We start from the raw sequence: 22219 nt of genomic DNA, 5'->3' as shown, positions 1-22219 counted from the left end.
AGGCGCCTCTTCAGAACTGAGCTAGAACCAAACCCAGGAATGCATGCCGTTAGCTAAGAACACCTCCTTCCTTTAGTGCATATGACAACAGAACACATTCAGCACAGTAAATCTTACCCAAACCTTCTTTTTTAAAATCATCAATCCCCCTAGTGTGGCAAACAATATAATATCCTGGCCTTTCAAATACTTCCTGGATAGCTAGCAGTTTTGCAAGACCATCACATCATTTCAAACTGGCTCATTTCTTCCAGATGAACCCCTACTTCCTGCAAACAAACCCCAGGTACCCACTGACTACCTGTTCAGTGATGAGAAGCAGAGTGTGTGTGGCAGCAAAGATCCATGCTGGTGATGATTGAGAGCACTGAATCCTGGGAGGCCCTGGATCTCACTCACTGCCTTTCCTCCTGGAGGCTCCCCTCTGGCAGTAACAGCACAGGCTCCCTAACAGATGTCCTTGATCTCTGCTCCCCTGTCAGGTCATCACTGAAATCACCCCAACAGAAAGAGCACAATGAAGTCAGTCTCATGCTGACTTGCTTCCTCAGGACCGTGAGGCTTCTCTGATTCCCGGATGCTTCCTCATTAGGCCTGATAGATGGTGCTTAATAAATATTTGATGAGTGACTGCATGGGTTTGTATTTTTGTATTTAAAATACTTGACTGTGCTAATATATCATCACTGTTAAGTCCATTCCCTCATGATACTGGCCATCAAATGTAGAAGACAGAAGAGACCATTATTCAAACAACCAAACTACTAAGTATAAAGCACGACTGCTATGTTATAGAAGAGGTGCAAAGCCAGCTTTGCTAAAGAGTGGCCAAAAGACCCCATGATGGTTAATTTTACATCAACTCGATGGGGCCAGAGGGTCCCCAGGCACCTAAACATTATTCTAGGTGTGTCTGGGAAGTGTTTCCGGATGAAATTAACACTGGCATTGGTAGATGCGGTAAAGCAGATGTCCTTCCCCAGTGTGTCCAGGCCTCATCCAATCCACTGAAGGCCTCACTACAACAAAAAGGCCAAGCAATGGAGAATTTACCCTCTGCCTGTGTTTCTGTGTGTGCGTCTGTCTTTTTCTGCCTTCTAACTCAGACTGGAGCTCACGTCACTGACTCTCCTGGGTCTACACCTTGCCAACAACAGGTCTCGGGACTTCTCAGTCTCTAAAATGCATGAGCCAGTTTCTCATAATAAATCTCTTTAGACAAACACACATATACACACACACTCACTCACATATATAAAAAGAAACTATTGGTTTAGTTTCTCCGGAGAATCCTGGTTAATACGAGCTCGGTCATGCTCAGCCTACCAGCAAGAATAAAAAGAGGAAGGAAGTAAACCTGAAAAGCACCAGTTACCATTTTTCTGGTCTGAGAATTCTTTTAGTAGAATTAAAGTCACTTGTCCCTCACTTGAAGAACTTCCCAGAAAACTCTCTATTTGGGGAGTCTACGGAAGTCAGGACCAAAGAAAGAGAAGTTACACTAGAACCAAGGTCAGGTGTGCCTCTCCAGCATGGAAGAAGCCACTCTGAGGTGATCAGAGACAGAACCTCCCACTGGGTTGACTTCTCCCAACTTTCTGTGGAAGCTGCATGCTTTGGTTAGTGAGGAAACTTTGCTCAACTATCCACTCGAGCAGAAATACAAGATAACTACAATTGTTCCACACAGTAAATGTTATGCCAACTCAGATGCAATGTAACCAGTGTCAACTGGAAACTGCGCTGGATTATTTTTGACAATGAACTCCCAATGGTGGGGGGGGGGCGTGCAATGTATAATTGTGTCATTAGTTTCCAATTACCTAACCAGGAATCCTCTTAAAATTATATTTTGCTTTGCTTCCTCAGTATGTTATTTAATGTAACTAGGAAAGTTATTATGAAAACAAACCATACAGCTGAGACTTAATAAGAGTTCTCCATTTAAAGAAAAAAAGAGTAAAAGTTAAACTAGCAAGTTCAGACTAAACATAATTAGATGACAATCTGCATATAAATTCTGAAATTTTTTGAAACATATTCTTTCATTTATCTTCAAGGGAAGTATTTAATTCAGCATCTTTAAGTCTGATTTTCATCAACAGAATTGTGTGCAATTTCTATGTAATTTTATAATAACCAAGGGCCTCCAAACTAAAATACCAACCTGTCCACACCAGAGTATTCAAGTGAAATCTGCACATTTTTGAAAAGTACTGTTGGGGAAATGAGTAATTTAAGCAAACTAGTCAATTTGAAGGGATTGTCTTTCTCCTGTTGGTCTTCTCTACATGTGTTAGCGAACTTCAGGGTGGGAGAATGACCTGTCTCCTTTTCAGAGCAGGAGCCACTACCTGCCTCTCAAATTGTAGCTTAACTGAATGTGCCATAAGTGTAAAATGGACTTTGAAGATTGGTGTAAAACATAAAAGCATCTCATTAATTTTTGCATCAGTTATATTCTTAAATGATAGCATTTTTAACACATTGGCTGAGAAAAAATATAATACCAACCTAAATTTCACTCACGTCTTTCTCCTTTCTTTAATGTGGCCACCAGCTGCTTTAAAATTACACATATTAGCTTGCACTGTTTCCACTGGACAGCATTACACTAGAGCAAAGAGGAGGTAGAGTCCCATGCATCACAAAAAAGAAACAGAAGCTTTCATGGGGAAAAAATAATTTCTGTTGTCACTATTTCAAAATAAAAAATCCACATACTAAAATTAGATTCACTAAAATAAATATCTTCAAAGACACAAATGAGCTGCATATGAAAGTTGAGCAAATGTAGTTCACTGATAAGCATTCTTGGTTTAAAACATTACCCCGCATGTAACCCTCCAAACAAATCAAAGAAATCAGTTAAAAGTGGCTACAGAGTGTGAAGTCATCCTCTATGCCAGCCATGAAGTCTCTGTCTTCTGCAGCTGCTCACTGACAGGAAGATAATGTGCCCACTTATATTCACTGCCTTAAAGTATCTGCAGTTGTTGCTGACAGACACAGAGAGGTGTGTAACAGGAGGACTGACACACAAACTAGTGACTCCAGAAGACAGACAGTGTACCCAAGATGCACTGCTAGGCACAGTATTGACAGTGTTCGATGCTACAATACTCTGGGTGTGGGCATTGCAACCAATGAAGCGTCAAATCACGCAGTGTATGGGCAAACTGCCCATTGCATTTACCTGCTACCCACTCCACACTCAATGTGCTTGTTGTCCTCTGCCTACCTAGGTCCTCTACGAGACTAGGAGCTCTTTGCAGAAAGTGTCCATAGATCACTCACTTCTAACATAGTTTGCATTTTCATTTCAAAGTGTTAAAAACTAAAGCTGAAATAGTTTTTTTTTTTTAAAGAGCGTGTTGTGGTTCATCTATTTGAAAGTCTCCAAGTACTTTAGTTTCAGGCAGAGCTGGTTATCAGGACTGTTATTATCCCACTCTCTAGTGGCAAGATGATGACCAGCAACTCTAGTCTTTCATTCCCTTTCCTTTCTACCCCGACGTGTCCCAGAATTTGATTTTATTAGCTCTGATCATGTTATATTTTGTCTCTAAACCAATCACTCTAGTCAAGGATATCTGACCTTCTGATTGTCACTGTGGAAAATACACCACCTCTATCCAAATCAGAGGAATTTGAGGGAGAGGTAGGGAGGGTAGATCCACAAGGACAGCTGCAATGTTATCAAAAGACTGTGAAAATGGATTCTGGCCACTTACAATTTCATTTCTGAAATCCCACATGGAAGATCTTTTTCCCAATGAATGAGTGAATGAGAAACATCAAATTCATGATGTATTCCAAACATAGAAATGAGTCATGTGTTTCTAAATTGCCAGAATATCATACATATTTATGTACAAAATATTTGTGTGTCTATTGTTTGCCAGAGACTATCCTAGTTACTAGAAATACAGCAGTGAATAGCAGAGATAAAGCCCCAACCCTTCTGGAGCTGGTATTGAAAGGGGAAGGAAGTATATGCAAATCAAGAGCAGAGTGATAAAGAATAAAAAGAAAAATAAAGCCAAGGAAGGGAGTAGGGAGTGTTGGAAGTGTCAGGAAGAACTTTCTGAAATGATGACATCTGTACAGATAACTGCGGGAAGTGCAGGAGAAATCTGGGGGGAAGAGCATTCAAAGGCACTGAGGTAGGAGCCTGTGGGACGTTCAAAGGTGGTGGAGATCTGAAGAGCTGGGACAGGGTACATAGTGGTAGGAGAGTCAGGAAGTTCATTTGAAGAGGCCCAATCATGTAGGGCCTTCCTGTGGCCCATGGTAAGTACATCAGATTACATGCTCTGCTCAAAGGGAAGCCAAAAGTGGCAGGAGAAGAGTTGGGTGATGTGTCTGCTATAATATAGATATGACACAAGAGATGCAAGAGAGAAATCAGACAGGAAGCTGCTGCAGGAGTCCAAGGAAGAGACCACAACGGCAGTGGGGGTCAAAAGAAATGGTCAGAACTGGGCAGACTTTAATTGGAGCTGTGAGCAATAAAACATACCTGGACTCGGGCATAAGATTACCTGGTGTTTATAAATATATCTTCAAGGGCAAACATATGCAGTTTCCCCGTCATATTCAAAATCAGTCTCACATGCTCCCATTATATTTCTTACATATAATGTTAATTTTGTTGCACTGTCTTAAGAGTTTATATTCATGACACCATTACTCCTTTCCTTCACACTGGACTATCACTGAATTAGGAGCAACGTTATCATTTCTGTATTCTCATGGTTTATCAAAATGTTAAGGCACATAATGAGCTAGGGATAAATGCTTTGGGATTAGAAAGGTAGGTGAATGGGTGGATAGGACAGAGGAAGGAGAAAAAGAATGGAAGAAATGACAAATAGTTACTGGCAGCTAGGGATCCACGCCCCAAAGTGACTTTGCCTTTGCTTACCTGGAATGTTTATGAAGAGACTGAGTAACTTAGACAATACTGCAAATTATATAAATACCACTGTGCTACATACTCACTGTTGACAACTGGGTCTTTTTAAGGAAGGCATGAAAGAGGTTAAAAATTAGTAGGGCAGCTGGTGAATCTATGCATATGAGAAAATTAAGTTCCATGCTTCACATTTCAATAAAACAGAGCTTCCTTTCCTCTGTAAGTGCCATGGATAATTTAAAATGCATAAATGTGTAAATGGCCCAACTACAGGCAATAGAAGAATCTAATATACCTTTACAAGGTTCTCAGCAAGAGCAAACACTCACAAAGGACAGAAAACACTCTTTATTGCATTACCAGAACTGCCCATTGCCCCTATTTTAAAGGCCAAGAGAATACACAAGACATTTAACTTTGATCTTAGGTCAACTGCAAACCCAAAAATAGAATCCACATTTCTAATCTACACCCATATGGTTAGGCCCCCTTCCTCATAAGAATGCTGGGGTAAATTTTATTATAAATATATCTCTGTTTCTTTAGAGACCCAGTTATTTTCAGTAGTCTGGGTCGGCATGCTGTGAAATTCAAAAGCAAATACACATTTTTTAAAACATTCCCAGATGGTTTTTCTGCTGCCATCCAATCTACCCCCAATCCTCATGCTCCATTCCGACAGCCTCAGCAGCTAAGTTCCTCAAAGTCAGGTACGGAACAGGTTTGAGTATCCCTAAACCAAAAATCCAAAATGCTCTGTAATCTTACATTTTGGCATTTGGACATGACATTTTAAAAGTTTTAGACTTTGGAGCATTTTGTGCTGTGGTTTGGATCTTCTAAGTTAGGAACACTCTACCAATAAGGCCTATGCAAACAAAAAGTCCCAAATCTGAAAAACTTTTGATCTTAAGCATTTTGGATATAGGAAATTTAACCCTATATAGAAATCACTGTTAAGGTCCCTGAAATCAACAACACGTATACTCTAGAAAAAATGTAACGGGCATAAATTCATTTTACTGCTGAAGCCAACTTGTGACTGTGGTATATCACTGGTTCTCAGCCGGGAACGACTATGCCCCACAGGGATACTTGTCTGTGACTAGAGATATTTTTGGCTGACACAATCAGGGATGCTACTGGCATCTTACCCACTCTGTGAGAAAGAATTAGCCACCCTAAATTATCAGTGAAGGCCTGGTGCAGAACCCCATACTGAATATAACAATTTCCTAAGCAATTTTTTTTGTTTCGTTTTATTGGTATTGGGGATTGAACTCGGGACCTTGTGCTTGCGAGGCAGGTGGCAGTCCTAAGCAATTTTGAATAGTGAGTATCTTACTGAACTTGCTTCTTCCCCTTAGACCTATTGTCTCACCTGCCCCACAGGTAGGACAGTAGTTAACCAGATAATTTAAGATGACCAGGAACTGGAAAAGGGAAGACACTCACCATGTGCTGAGCACTTGCTCCAGACTAAGCCCCTCAGACATTTTCTGTATCTCTTTTCCATTGCTCCTCAGCAAACTGATCACACAGAAGGGACTTTGAAACCTCCTGCTACCAACTCACAGCTCTGCAAGTCTGAAGTGTGAATACAGCATGATCAAATTCTCTGCGCAGGTTTTCCTAAGGTCAAAGTCTGGATGTTAGCCAGGCTGGGTCCCTTCATGGAAGTTCTGGAAAAGAATCAACTTCCAAGCTCATTCAGGATCCTGGCAGGATTCATTTCCTTCTGAGAAGAGGACCCAAGCCCTATTTCCTTGCTGGCTATTAGTCACAGGCTACTCAGCTCCTTGAAGCTGATCCTTTTCTTGTGATATAGCCCCTTCCACATCCAGCACCCACAAGAGAAAAGCTTTTCTTGGCCCTCTCTGATGTCTGCCTGTGAACCAGACCAGGATTTTAAGAGCTTATGAGAGTATGTCAGATTTTCCTAAAAAAAAAAAAAAAAAATACTTCCTATTTTCAGGTCAACTAATTTGGAGCTTTAATTACATCTGTAAAATCCTTTCACAGCAATAGCTAGAATAGCTAGATCAGCAATGAGTAACTGGGAAGAAGTATACATACATGGGGCCAGGAATACGGGGCCCATCTTAGAATTCTACCTTCTACATTTTTTATACATTATCTCATTTAATTTTCACAACAACCCTTTTGATTTTTTAAAAATCTCCACATTAAAGACTAGAAAACTAGATTCTCGGTTCAATTACTTCCCAAAACTGGGTGAAGGGTACATGGGATCTCTCTGTATTGTTTTTGCAAGTTCTTGCAGGTCTAAAATTATTTTGAAATACAATGTCATCCAAAAGAGTAACTTCCTCAAGGTCACAACACTAAGAAGTGAGAGAGATGGGCTTCTAAAGTTCCATGCATTTTAACATACCGGCCTTCCACTGCAAACCATTGCAAAAGGCATTTCTAAGATGGTAACAGCCTGAACTCCCTGCACTTACCTAGATCAGTTTCTCAAACTTGGCTGTGCTTTAAAACCTCCCGGGAATTCTTGAAAGAACACAGATGTCTGGGTCCCTTCCTCAGACACTAGGCTTTAACCAGTCTGGGCTGGATCTGAACATCTACGTCCAGGTCTTATATAGTACCCTGAGCTACATACGGATCACTCTTCTAGACTAGACATTTTAGTTAGAAATGACAGTGCCAAGCACATCATCCTAAACAGAGATTAATACTGTATTTGTTTTATGCACAAAAGAAAGCCTATGACAAGAGAGGAATTCATTCTTTCCAAAGCATTTTACTAGAAAATAAGGGCCACAAAGCCCTAAGATGCAGAGATCTACATTAGCATATTGAAAACTGGCAGTGCATTTAACTATTTCCTTTTAATCACATCTCTGACTCATATAAAATAGACCCAGACTCAATATTCAAGTTGAAGAGTACTGCATTCATTATTTAACCATGAATAATTAATTTTGTTTCATTTGCCTCCACAAGGTAAAGTAGGAAAGGGAGATGGAGAATTGTAAATCACAGGGTGAGCCCATAGATCCTAAAACATACATGTTACGGAACTCGGTAAGTCGGCCCAGCTAATCTTCTTTTACCAGCTTATCTCAGTCTCTTTCAAGTGGCCGTCTGTCAAATAAGGGGGCACACAAAGCTGACTTTCTTGTAAATTAGTGATGTGCACTATACAATTTATATTAGAACACAGGCCCTTGACTTGGAGTGGTAACAGGGCAGATAAAATACTCCAAAGCCCAGTGGCATGAATAAGCAATCAAAAGAATTCTGCTGAAAATGAAATCCTCAGCTACATCAAAGGAGTGCCTTCAGGAGAGGTGAACATACTCCCCAGACAGAGCTCTCATCAGACTTCTGTTATGGCATTTGGGTGTATTCTGCTCTGTAATTGGATAGAAAAATCGTGGGAACGGGCTTTCATGGGAATAGCTTGATGCAGCTGAAGAACTCCTGGATTTGTGGACAGTGTTGTGTGCAAAATCCAAGCAAATATTTTTAGTCACAAAAGCCCTAATGTGCAGTTCTGTCATTAGGCCTGTTTATTTTTGGACGTCAGGAATTAATTGGTACCATTTTCTCTTAAACTGTTTATTGCTAATGGTGGGAAACCATGCAATTTTACCAGCACATGCTCTGCTGGAAGGAACTATTCTAAACTACTGTTTTAGGCTCATGAAAAACCAGGATGAAATGGGTTCTCAGTAGCTTTGCATGTTGTACCACCAAAATAATAGTGATAGAGACATTGGCTGGCTCATGCCAATATAAGCAAGTAAATCCCCGTCCATAGCTAATAGCCCGTATGCATCTGACACCTCAGTTTTCTACAAAGTACAGACTTGTCCCTCTCCCTTTCATAAAATATAGAATTGCATACAACTATGACGCGCAGCATACATACACACACACACACACACACATATATATATTTATATACACACACACACATAGGTAGATAGATATTCATGGTTTTGGCCATAACAAAAAAAGTCCTGGAAATAAACATAGTAGCCAAAAGGGAATAATCAAATATGCAGTAGTTAAGAGAGTAACATAGATCTATAAATAGCAATAAGAAAAGAACACTAAGATATACATTATTTTTAAACTTCCCACCACTACCAAAGAGATGCTTTGGGAAAAGTACTGATACAACTTATGTATCTTTTAGACACACCTGCACACACAAGGCACATGTGTGTCAGAAATAAATATGGTTTCAAAAGAATTTCAAACTCAATTTCAAACTGGGTTTGGTATGCTTCATTCTAGACCTATTTCTATGCATTAATTCACATGTCAGTGCACAAAGAAAAATAGCAGTTTGTCTTGTTCTGAAACAAAGTTAAATTCAGTGTGGCCCCCTCAGGCATATAGACAGGTGAGAGGGTAAAGAAAGCCCAGAATCTCACATACTTGTTCATGGCTATGACATAGGTTGCAAGGGTGGTGTTATCGTTGACAAACTCATAGGAGGCACCAGGTACCTAAGGAGACGTTCCACATGTCTTGGAACTCAGGAGGCACTGTGTGCAGGAGGAGTGCAGTGGGGGCAAGCACTGTTGAAAGAATGAGGGAGAAAGGGAATCGTGATAACGTAGTTGGACATCTTGGATCCTCACTGAAAGCCAACCAGTGCTAGTATAAAGAGGGAAGAGAGAAAGCAAGGGAGAGAGAGGATCAGGGAAGGGAGAAGGAAAGAAAAAGTGGATATAGGAAAAAGAGAAGGGAGGGAGAGGAGGAAGACAGGGAAAAAAGGAAGGTGGAGAGAGGAACAAAGAGAATAAAGGGAAAAAGAATGAGTGGAAAAAGAGAGGTAAAGATACGTTAGAAAAATTATCCCAGATTCACAACCAACAGAAACCCTGTGCACACACAGTCAGGCTCATGTGGTGTGAGGCAGTCCTTAAAACAAAAACAATTTTCTAAAAGAAGTTCAAGCCATCCTGTTCACCCTGAGAAGGTTCAAGTCCCCTTTAGGCCAACAATTTACAGTTGGTCACAAGGGCCCAGTGGGACCATTTGTGAAGCCCTTCTTGCCTGTATAAAACACGGGCATCATGCTGTCTCCAGGACAGACAGAATTTCAGAGGTGGGGCCTGAACATACTAACTTACTTTTCATGGTGCCCACATCTTTTTGAAGTGCGTGTCTAAAAAATAATCACAATAAAATCATTGGTCCTTTCAGTGGAGGGACTAAGAGAGAACGGGCAGGTGACAGATGCAGGTGTGTCATGTATGGGCCCGTCACAGGGACTCTCACCAATGTGTATAATTAATACACATTAATAATTATTTTAAAAATTGCTACTTCACACCTTAAATATTGATATGCCAATTGGCAGTTAAATATTCAAACAGCTGACTCTATACCTTAGCTGAGGCTCCCTCTCAATGCCTCCTGTTCTAATAGCCCTAAGTGCTCAATAAATACTATTTTTTATCTAGGCCAAAAGTCTGTGCTGCTGGTGGGTGGTAAGGATTAGCATTAGGTAATTTTGAAAACTCCTTTATGGATGGTTTGCAAAGATTATTACTAAACCATTACAATACAAGTTGAGTACCTTTATCTGAAACACTTGGGCCAAGTGCAGTGGCACAGGCCTGTAATTCCAGCTACTTGGAAGGCTGACGTGGGAGGATCATGAGTTTGAGGCCAGCCCTGGCAACACAGTAAGAAAACCCATTTAAAAAAGAAATACTTGGGACTGGAGCGATTTGTATTTTTTAACATTTTGGAATATTTGCAAGTCTTGGTGAGATATGCCTAGACATGAAATTCATTTGCATTTTAAATACACCTTGTACACAGAGCCCGAAGGTCATTCTGTGTAATATTTTAGCACACCTACATTTTGACTGCAACCCGTCACAGGAAGTCAGGCATGGAATTTCTCACTACTGACGTTATGCTGGGATTCCAAAACTGTCAAATTTTGGAGAACTTCAAAGTTCAGTTTCTCAGATAAGTTTATAGATACCAATATTATCACTATGTGACAGGCACTGTCTTCAGCATTCACGTACAGTATTTTTCTTTCACTCAAACATCCATAAACCCAAGGGTAGAGGAATTATTATCAGAATTCCCATCTTGCCAATGATGAAATTAGGCTTGGAGAGGGGAATAATTTACCTGGGTCATGACAGTGAATGCAGGCAAGAGTCGGCGTCTGGGTCGCCCACCACGACACACACTGCTTTATCAACTGGGAATTTATCTAAATTGTGATCTATTTGTTGATCATCCTCTTTGACTCTTCCCCTTTCTCTCATTTTCTCCTTCTTAGTTGATAAAGCAGTGATTAGTCTCCTTACAACCTCCAGCATTCCCACCAGGATGGTTGCCAACCCTTAAGTGTTTTTTCCCATTCCTGACAGGCCTGAAAAGCCTTCAGGATTGGGAAGAGGGACGTGCGATGGCCCTTTCCTGCCCAGACCATCTCAAAGTTCAAAGTTGGGAACAGTCAAGTGTGGCGCTCCTACTGGGCAGACAGTCAAGCGCTCAGCACACAGCTTCCCAGCCCTAGGAAAGGGAAGGACCACATCCACGTCCACTTTACAGATGAGGAAACTGAGGCCCAGACTCAGGAGCCTGGGGAGCAGGATGCCCCAGAGGCCATCCCTGGACAGGCAAACAACTTGGGGAGGAGGATGGGGCTTTCAGACCTTTGTGTGAACCACTCAGACTGGACTTCACCGCACTGGTGTTCTGAAGAATTTGGTCTGGCATTTTCTTGAAAGTGTTGTTAAATGCATACAATACCCTTCACAAATTGTGTCTGAGCAGGACACAGAGGAGAGAAGCCAAGGTAATTTTTAAAAAGTCTTTTTGTCCTTGATGAATTGAGTAATAGCCTAAGAAACAGCTCTGATTTGGGGCAGATAGTATCAAAAAACGTGTAAGTACAACGCAGTCTAATCCTTACCTTCACATGATCCTCTCCAGTGACCACGGGGTTCCAGCAGGGTATTTGTAATTCAAAAAACCCCTGGGAGCTAACAAGGCCTTTAAGACAGCAGAGCCATGGACCAAGGTTATTTAACTTCAGCCCTTTTATGAATGGAAATCAGCCTTCTAAAGACTACTTGGCAGGCAGTGACCAGCAACAGACCACTCAGTGACTGAGCTTTCTGAGTCATAAAATACTTTTGAAAAGGAGAGATCAAAGTGGCCCTGCAGCCTTTGGAAATCCACTTGCTTCCAAAGCTCCTTGCAAGGGCCTGGGCTCTCTGGCGAATGGGTCACTGCAGTCCTAGTCTGAAAAGCCCACCACTAAAGAAACACAATGGGGACATTAGAGCAGCCAGCCATGGAGAAGAAACAAATGCCACTTAAGGGTTCATTGTTGGGGACAAAGAAAAAGAGAAAGGGCGTGGAAACCAAGGGACAAAATTGGATGGTGCGTTGGGAACTGAAGATGAAGTGGATGTCGAGCACCCTGGATCCAAAGGTCCAACAGGAGCAGCGGGGCATCTGCTTCTCTCAGCAGCTGGGCGCTCACTGGGGTCCTCAAAGGTAAACAAAGCCATGTTGCACAGCTGGGAGGGCACGCAAGGTAAGGGGCAGTTTGTGCGGGTCTGATCACTGATCATCTAAAGCCTGGAGCTGGGTTCAGTGTTCCTTAAGCAGAGAGTGCATTCCCTAGCTGGAAATGGGTGCTGTCGGATATGTCAGGTACCAACAAAGACCTTAGGAGGGCTGGGGATTTAGCTCAGTGGTTCCGCCACCTGCCTGGCAAGCGCAAGGACCCGAGTTTGATCCCCCGTACCAAAAACAAAACAAAACAAAAGAAAAACAAAGACCTTAGCCCTGGAAATTGCTCTTTAATAGTGAAACACAGAACTTTGCTACAAGATGTTGATAGAAGTATGGTCTAGAAAAGAGGGGGCTGGGTGGTCAAGTTAGTATTGGGCCTATCTCTTGAAGCATCATAGCATACACAGAGCATATTGAAATGCAGAAAGCCTGTTACAGTAAAAATACTTAACTTGCTTGAAACCAAAATTTCCTGAACTTACATGACTATGAAACTCCTTTATTTCTCGAATATCTCTTATTCCTGTGTATATAAAGAAGCAATACACAATATTATGCCTTTCGGGGGAATCATTGCTTTGATGCTTTTCTTGTCACCAAACTGTGAAGAGATGTGCCTCAAAAAAAAAAAAAAAAGAAAAAGAAAAAACAACTTTTTTGCATTATAAAATAAGCTAGGGAAAGTCTAGGTTTACACAGAGTTAAGCAAATGTCATGATTGTAGGACTTTTCGGACTAATATGCTGATGTGCATGGTAAAGCTCTAAAAGGGGCATTTGGGGCCTCACTCCACCAGCTCCCCCATTTCTAAACCACACCGTATGAGCTCTTTGTTCCTGAGATCTGTGGAGCCCCAGTTGGTTCACAAGAAAACAGCCATGTGCACATCTAAATGCCCCACCGCACCTTCTACCCTAGATTTATGTCTGTGACTGGTTCCGGCAGCCACCATATTTGTAGTTTTGTCCACTGTGCTCCGAGTAGTGTCCGATACCCCAGTGACAGATAAACAGTGGCTAGATGAAATAATGACCATTCAATGTGTCTTTCTAGTAACTTTCAAAATTACACGCATTTCACCTAAATGGTCCTCAAATGTATGCATCAAAATCATGTGCAGAATTAAAAGTGCCCATTTGTGGATCTGGCCTCCCTGAGCTTTAGTGGCAAGTAAAGAAATTGACACACTCAGTGCCTCAAATGAAGCTAACCAAGTTGATCACACTCTAAGTCACTGATCCTAACAAAAAAAAAATCACCGAAGTATTTTAGGGCAGAAAAATCTCTTAGATCTCCAAGTGCACAGGAAGAAAGATACAGATTCATTTTCTCAGAAAACAAAATCAAGGAACACGTGGGGAAACCCTAAGTCAGTTGTAGTTCAACAGCAAGATGACATCTCCCTCCAATGGCAGGGGCTTCCTGGCTATGATGACCTTTCCATCACTGTAGTGGCCAGGGGCAGGCCAGACACAGCAGAAAGGACACACAAGGCAGGCAGTGATCAGCTTTGCTTTATCTGCAACCCTGCAAATATGGGACAAAAGGGGCAAATCCAAAAACTTCCATAGGATTGAAGGTTGCCAGGTACAGAGGGCAGCGGTGGCCTAGAAAAGGCATTCAGAATTGAAAAAGCAACCCTGCCACCACCAACCCTAAGGAGAGACAAGAGTAAGGAAGGGAAGTTTTATGAATCATTCCAACCTACTCAACTCCTGAATGAAATGAGCCTGTCAGGTTGGGGTGGGGGTGCAGGGTGCACTTTAAGAAAAATTACAAATATTTTAAACAGAAGTTAATTCTGAGTTATCAAGGCAAACTCCCTATGTGAAAAATGCCAGCTGGAGTATGTATGCACGTTTGCCTGTATGTCTGTACATAGACATTTCACTGCTCTATCCCTTCTACCCTTTCTCCTTCTCTTCTGGGGTTTTCTTGGCAGTTAATCTAATGGGGAGTTTTCCTACAGGTACTTTGCCGAGTCATTCAGAATGGACACATTACTTTTCTAATAGCACCGCATACATCTTGAGGGATCCTGAGGCGAGTGGTCCATCCCCACTCTTAAAAATCAGCATCAAGGTGTTGAGGTGGCTCGTGATCTCATTCACCTTGTGTCAGGGTCTGTACTGAGGAAGAGCACATTAACTCCTCTGGGTCATTAACTCTGATGCGTCCCTGTAACAAGTCTGTTAGGCACAAGTCCCTTTCCTGAACTCTCGAGTCATTTGCACTGTCTTGGATCCATTACTGTTGCTGTATTATGAGGCCCTGCTTGGCCGAAGAAGCTGAGCAATGTGTATGGGCAGCCAGAATGGTGAAGACGCCCTTCCTCCTGACTTGGCTGTCTCTCTTCTATTCTCAGTCTGTCAGTGTTCTTGATGAAATGTCCCTTCAGGTGCTATCTCGAGTGATCTCGCTGTTTTCATTTGATCATTTTTCAAAAGCAAATAAATGCATTTTTGGAGATTTGTCGCCATAAGAAGATAAGTTGAACCAAATGTTTTTGTTCAGAATTCTTATTTCTATTCAGAGGAAAAAAAAATACATACCACGATTTAGGCTGAAAATATATGTATTATTTCTTGTCCAATTATGACACAAATCACAAAAGAGGATAGAGAAAGCAAATCAGCTCAAGAGAAGGTACTCAGCTTCATTAACCATCAGAATAATGCAAACTAACCCTATAATAGAGTACCACTTCACGCCTATAGGCTGGCTACAATGGAAAAGACAGACAATATCAAGTGCTGATGAGGATGTGGAACAACCAGAAATCTCCTACACTGACAGAGGGAGGGGAGTACAACTGCTTTAAAGTGAACTGCCAATACGTACTAAAGCTAAACCTATGAGCACCCTACAGCCCAGCTACTTCATTCTTAGGCACATACCCAACAGAATGTGTCCCTAAGCTCACTGAAAGGCAGCATCATTGTTCAGCAGTAGTGTTCATAACCACTTTAAACTGGAAAACAATTTGATAGTTAATCAACGATGAAGGTGGAAACACTGCAGAACCTTCATGGCCAAGATTACCTTATTATGCTACTTATGTAAAATTTTGAAATAGGCCTGATATTTAGTGTTGTTAGGATACTGGTTACCACTGGTTGGTAGTAAAGGGGAAAGAAAGGACAAGGAGGTGCTCCTAGGGACACTAAAATGCCCTGTTTGGTACTTACAGGGGCAGAAAATTGATGAAAATTAAACAGTACTCTTAAGATTTTTGCAATATTTATATTTAGCACATCTGTGTATATGTATCATATGTCAACACAAGGTGACAAAAGTTAATACTGCGCAGTATCACAGCTTGTTAGTTGTGGTTCTTTCCTCTCTTTTGTTTTGCTTCTCATAATTTTTCTGAGTATGAGTGCACATGTCTTTCAGCTGTTTGGTGGGGATGGAAAGGGGTAATGATAAGCTTGATTCTCTCGCTACCGCTTATCAAATGAGCCCTGCCAATGTCAACAAATTGGATAATCAGAGTCAGATGGTTAGATATGGTAATGATCTTAGAAATCAATTCACATGCTTCACCAGAACAAACTGAGTCCTAGAGGGGTAAATCTAAGCACATGGTTGTTTGAACAACCTGAGTCTGGAGATTCCAGTTTCCAATCAGCCTTGGACACAGGCAGATCTGATTGTCAATTACTTCTTTCACACCTGTGAAAGGTGGAAACTTCTCCCTCATTCTTCTATGTTAGGTGATAGTTGGATCCCTGTTGAAACGTAAATCTCTTCCTTAGGAGAAATAACCTGCCATCTACTCATGAGACAACGGATCACATTTCCCATCACTCTAGAGTTTGACAGCACAAATCACGAGAGGCTGAGTTTTGTGGGAAACAAGAGAGGGACAGCCAAGAGCTCCCCCAGTAGCCCCCATGGAAGTCATTCCACCTCACAGTCCTGGAATGTAAATGCTCTTGTTATTCCCGTTTTAGAGATGAAGAAACTAAGGCACTCAGTTCAGTAACTTGTCCAAGATCCAACAAGCACTGGTGTGAAAATTAGAACCTAGCTAAACTGCTCTTAACCATGAGTATATGGGGGTGAGACAGTTTCAGGCACTAGACTGGAGCTCCTGAACCATGAAGGTTTTAGAATACTGGGACAGACATGCAGAAATGCCACACAACAGCAGGAGTTGTGCCATGACCAAACAACACAAAACGCCAAGACATATTCACACGTGCGTGCACACAGATGTGTCTAACCATGTACACAGGCAGCAAGTAAGCATATTCACTTAAATGGATCCAGCTTAGCTGGAAATGTTAAATCATTGCTTTTACTTTATACTTTAAATAGATCAAAAAACAAATACCATGACTGTGGTTATAATGAAAGGTTTGAGCTGAATTTCAGGCCACACTATGAAAATCAGTTACAAGAGAACTAAAAGTTACTAGCAGAGAACATTCACCCCATTCATCCCACCTAAGCAGCTCCTCTTGCTCATGACACAGTGCACACTACATATTACCAATCGCATCCCTTATCTGCCTTCTTACATTTTCCTTCTGGTCACACCACATAGTGGTCACCATGTGGCTCTCTCACGAGCTTTTCTGTAATTCCAAGACTTTTTCAATTGTAACAAGAAACAAAAGCCCAGAACACCATTTACTGCCTCGTATATGTGATTGACTCCTGAGTGAAGTATCACTTCCACCAATACACTCAGCAGACGAAGAATACTCAGAGAGGAAATAGCACTTGTCCCAAATGGTTTTAAATATGCTGCTACCCTGGATGCCACACGTGCTCCTGCCACCTCAAGAAAACATCCTGGCACATCCTGAAAAGATGCCTCGTGCAAGCAAGATAATACCAACAGATTAGTTAGAAGGAAGCAAAAGGCTTCTCTTCAGGAAAGTTGAAGGTTGGGCCTACCAGGGCTGCTGAAGGTGATTCTGCATTGAAATACAGTTTTCCCATTTCAAAAGCGATGTAGATGCATCCCGCTTGTGAGATTTATAGAATGCCTGGTCTCCCAAGACTTTACAGAGCGAATGGCATCCATCAAATTAATTTCCTTGGGGACTGTCTCAAACATGGAGGATGAAAAAGGCCCAGACCATTAAACATCAAAAGAATGTTCTAAACGGTCATTAAAGTTCTATTATATTTCCTTTTTTCTGAGAGCAGATTAGATTAATTCAATTGAGAATATTATAAGTATCAAAGCTGACAGTGAATGTGTGGACTTGGCTGGAAGAGCACTGAGTATTGCAGACATCTGTTCATTCAAATCATGCAAAATGGAAAAGCCCCAGCTTGGCTGGACTGGGGTGCACTTACCAAGCCGGCACACGTAGACACAGCCACAGAAGAGGAGCTGTCATTTCTGATAAATCCCTGATAGAAACATCGTCGCACAGAAGGTTCCCGCATCTCTGAAGCACGGTCTTTTCCAAGTACCTGGACAATAAAGTGACTGCTCAAAAGCGCCGAGGGCTTCAGTTCTAAGTGTAGTTCCTGTCCAAATGCTGAAAATCGGTAGTGCAAGGAGCTCCTGCCACTCTGCGCCGAGCGCTTTTTCCTGCTGGTGTGCAAAATGTCGTGGGAAATATATGACCCACCCGAGTCCACTTCTACTGGCGTGACAAAGACGTAATCTGCAATGGGAAAAGTGGAGCTGTCAGCACCCAGAACCCACAATGCCAAACGGTCACTTTCCAACAAGCTGGCTAAGAGCAACAGACAGCTCAGATAACTTGATCCCTATCACCAGGTACCTAAGTCCTAGAGCAAACATAACCCAGAGCAGCTCTGGAAGAGGACAATCCGCTCTCCCTGCAATTAGCTCCGCCACCGTAATTCCCACTGAAACCAAAAGTCAAGAATAATTTCGACCAACTCCAGGAATGCTTGTGGAAAGGACTTTCAAGTCCTAGAGAAGGAAGTGGGCTCTTTATATATCTGGCTTTGGAACCATCCGTAGTTAAATCAAATATATGCAATGGATTTGGGAAGAAAAAAGTTAATATAAACCCTCAAAGGTAAATAAATGGGAATTTTTTTTTTCAAGAGGATTAGTAACTTTTTGTTAAGGCTGAATTGGAAGCATATTCTAGGGGGCAGAGTTTAAATGGCTAGTAATTCACAGTGGTGAGTAACTTCAGATGGTTCCCCGGGACATTAACAAGCAACAGCAGCTTCATATTTCCATATTTATGTGTGATGATAAAACGTTGGCACTGTGTCACCATTAACATTTTACTCTGAGCTTTCTCAGAGGTGATTGTGTTTAATCAGAAGCCTAAAATACTCTGTGTGCAGAAAAATGCCTCCAAATTGTCAGAAATGTGCAAAACTGCTCAGACATGTCGGAGGGGGCGTGGCAAACCAGGGGACACCTGGAAAGGCATGTTTAGAAATACCTGCACCATTGCTCCCCGGAGCAGCACTAATTGCTGCATGTTCTAAGAGAGGGAGCTGCAAAACAATTCGCTGTTTGGAAAAACAACGGCAGCACACTGATTTCTCTCACAAAACATTGAAACTGAAAAGCATCATCCCACCAATAGCTTCGGAACATGCCCTCCCTCCCAGCACTAAAGACTGCTCTGCATTTCCACTTTCAAGGCACAGAATGGGAAACTAATTTGGAAAGTGTTTAGAAAGATTCCGAATAACTAAGAGGCATGTTTGAGTCACTTGGGCCTTGGTTACTAGAGCAGGGGGAAAATAAAAAGAGGAATTTCCATCTTCCCAAAACAGTCAACAACAACAACCAAAAATAATTTTTTTGAAAGCTAAAGAATACAAGTAGCTAGCAGGAATCAATGAGTGACATTCTAATTAGACTCACGGTGTCAAAAACCAATAAGACAATGGCTCTTGACTGTTTCTTTCTGCATAGGCACCATCTGTGACTTTTATTGCTTGGGCAACTCATGTTTTTTAGTCCTGCCTCTCTCATTTTCTCCTCCTCTCTGTATATTTCAGAAATCAGGGGGAAAAATTCTTTTCTCTTCACCTTAAAAGACTGAGCGGGACATATAATATTTCACTTTTCTTAAAAATCTCTGATACATTGCTTTCTAGTGTCTCTTGATGAAATGTAGGCTCATTTTAGAAAAATCCCACCTCCTCCTACCACCAAAGACAGACCTGACTATGAAAACCATCTCTATCTTACCAACAGCTTCCACGGTAATTTATCTCCTTGTTCCAAATCATCTGAAATTCTGACTGCTTTTAGTTGGATATGTGGGAGCCCTAACCACCCCACCCTCAAGACACCTGCTACTAGTTTCCAAGAGCAGAATAACTAGGCTGTTGGTTACATTCAGGCAGTTGGAATCCCCTGTACAGAATCTGGGCGCTCACTACAGGTGAAGTCTCTACAGGTGGTGGCTGGGACGAAAGGGATCTTCCTGCACTGAGGGACAAGCAGCCTCAGATCGGACAAAAGGTAAATTTCTCAAGAGCTCATTTCTGTGCGTCTCTTGTCATCTTATTCTCTGATATCCCCCAGTCCCAGTTTGACCCTCTCCCTCTGACAAGAAGAGTTAATCCTGCAAAGATGAACATTTTAAAACCCCAAGGAATCTGGATTAGACAGCAACACGCTAGACAGCTTGGGTCAGGAGCCAACTGTTCCCCTGTAGCTGGTGGAAAACAGTGAAGGAAGGATTTCCCCTCTGGACGCCATTGAGAAGTTGATAACCGACAGAATGGAGAATGTTGTGGAAGTTTGTGTCTGAGGAATCTCAGGAGACAGAAAAAGACTCCAAGACCTAAGATGGTGTCTTCCTCTCTCTAAAAGCCGTCTTTGGGCATCTGTGACACAAGGGTAGAGAAGAGGAGAAAGGGGAGGAAGAAAAGGAACAGAAGTGGAAATGAAGAGGAAGATGTGGGCGGGAAGGGGCTCATATTGCCTCAACCCTAAGACTCAGTTTCTGCGGCTTTCACAGGAGGAACGAGACGAGCGAGGGAGCGAGGGAGCGAGGGACGGAGCCTTTCGACCATTAATTCCCTAGCCAGGGTCCACTTCCTTTTTAATTTCTCGCCACGGTTAGGGTTATTTTTTCCTAGCAAGCCATCTGTGAAGGAGGGAAAATACTTCCTTCCTCACTGATGTGACCTGAGGCTCAGGCACGGATCTCTGGGATCGGTGCTCGCCGACCCTCCTCTCCAAACGCGGGCCCTGTCCACGCCAGCGACACCTGCCAGGCCAGGCCAGGCCCTGCGCTGTCTTTTCTCTTTTTGCGGGTGAGAAGGTCAAATACCCCCCAAGGGCCCTTCGTGGGGGCAGGGGAGGGAGCAAATACGAACCATCATTTAATCCGCTGCCGCCGCTACTGCTGTCGCTGGCTAAGGCCGCGGCGAGCGAGGCGCAGCAGAGGCAGCACAGCTGGAGCGCCTGCAAGAGAAGAGGGGGCGTCGCGCGCGTGAGGGGCGCGGGGCGGCCGGGGCGCCCCCCACAGCCCGCACTCGCGCGCCCCTCCGTGCCACCTGCCTTGGCCCAGCGCCGCAGCCCCGCGGGGCCCCAGGGCGGGCCGGAGCCGGCGGCCCGGAGGGCGCACGCGAGCAGGAGGGCGCACTCCATGGTCAGGTGCGGGCGGCGGGGAGCGGCGGGCGGAGCGCACGGGCGGCGCGCATTCTCCCCGCTGGCCGGGCCGGGCCGCGCGCCCAGGTGCGGCGCCAGGTGGGAGCTGCTCTCACGTGGCCTCCTCCCGTCCCCGCGCCGGTAGCGCTCCGGGATGCAGGGGCTCCCCAGCGGCCGGGGCTGCGGCGCGAGCGGCGGGAGGCTCTGCCCGCGCCTGCCCGCCCGTCTGTGCGTCCGACTGGTCGGTGTGAGCGTCTGAGGCTCGGGCAAGCAGCGCCAGCTGGCTCCCGCAGCGCCGCCGCCGAGCGCCCGCCTCTCCACCGCGCGGTGATTGGCGACCAGCGCTCCCGGGCTCCTCCGAGCCCCCGGGCTGATGCAAGGGCGTGGGATTCCGGGCTCGGGCTCCGAGGGAGGGAGCGAAGGGGGGAGGGGCTGCCGCGGGGGAAGGGAGCGCCCGGGGTCGGGCGGGCGACGTGGAGTCAGCGCTCGGAGGGATGAGCCGAGGAGGGGCCCAGGTGAGAGGCGCTTCCCTCCCTGCCTGCACGCTCCTCCTCTCCAAGTCTCAGGGACACAGTCAGGACACATGGGTCTCAACACCTCCCTAAGTGCCAGGGGCTGCCCTGCTTCATCTCATTTGGCGTAGGGCTAGCCTTTGCCAGGTGGAAATCATTAACCCCTTGATATGGGGAAACAGGCTCAGATGCGCTCAAAATAATCCAGCTACCTACCGGGAGAGGTGCTTGTAATTCGCACATGTGTGCAGCTGGAAGATTAAAACACCGAACCAGTCGTGGTCTGCAGCTTGCCAAGATTCCTGGTCACCGTGACCTTCTCCTGAGTCTTTCCCTCCTCTCCAAGTGACCACGATCCCAACTCCTGAAGGCTGAATGTTGGCCCCAGACACCCAAACCTACAGAAACCACCCAAAGCAAACAGCCCACCGTCACCGCAATGCACCTCCAGCTGGCTGTTCGGCTGTTCATTTATTCAGTGCATTTATTTGACCCTTTGATCCCTACTGTGTGCAGCGAGAAATGTAATACAGTCTCAGGGGCCGGTGGAGAGGAACCTCAATGGATAACTGGGCAACAGTAAGGAAACCAAAAGGATCACAAATACTATAAAAGAAGCTAAACTAGGCTCCTAGGTTAGAAAGATAACAGCAGAATCTAATCTAAGTGGGGAGG

The 22219-nt window shown here is 43.7% G+C and overlaps 1 protein-coding gene across 2 annotated transcripts in view; it reads right to left on the bottom strand.

Annotated features, from left to right (window-relative positions):
- Positions 1-21032, bottom strand: part of Adamts18 (ADAM metallopeptidase with thrombospondin type 1 motif 18) — a 138135-nt gene extending 117103 nt beyond the window's left edge. Inside the window, exons 1-2 of one of the 2 annotated variants that reach the window (XM_013071480.3) lie at positions 20759-21032; positions 17777-18093 (exon numbers count right to left, since the gene is read on the bottom strand). In XM_013071480.3, the coding sequence (XP_012926934.2) occupies positions 17777-18093; positions 20759-21032 (591 nt within the window). Of the gene's footprint in view, positions 1-17776; positions 18094-20758 lie in introns of those variants that run through there. The other variant, XM_004842818.3, reaches the window with a different exon arrangement.
- Between the last annotated feature and the right edge of the window lie 1187 nt (positions 21033-22219).

Source organism: Heterocephalus glaber, unplaced genomic scaffold (assembly GCF_053883595.1).
Source record: "Heterocephalus glaber isolate CG9 unplaced genomic scaffold, H.glaber_assembly_v1.0 deba00000071, whole genome shotgun sequence".
Classification (NCBI taxonomy): Eukaryota; Metazoa; Chordata; class Mammalia; order Rodentia; family Bathyergidae; genus Heterocephalus; species Heterocephalus glaber.
This window is presented reverse-complemented; position numbering and strand designations above follow the sequence as displayed.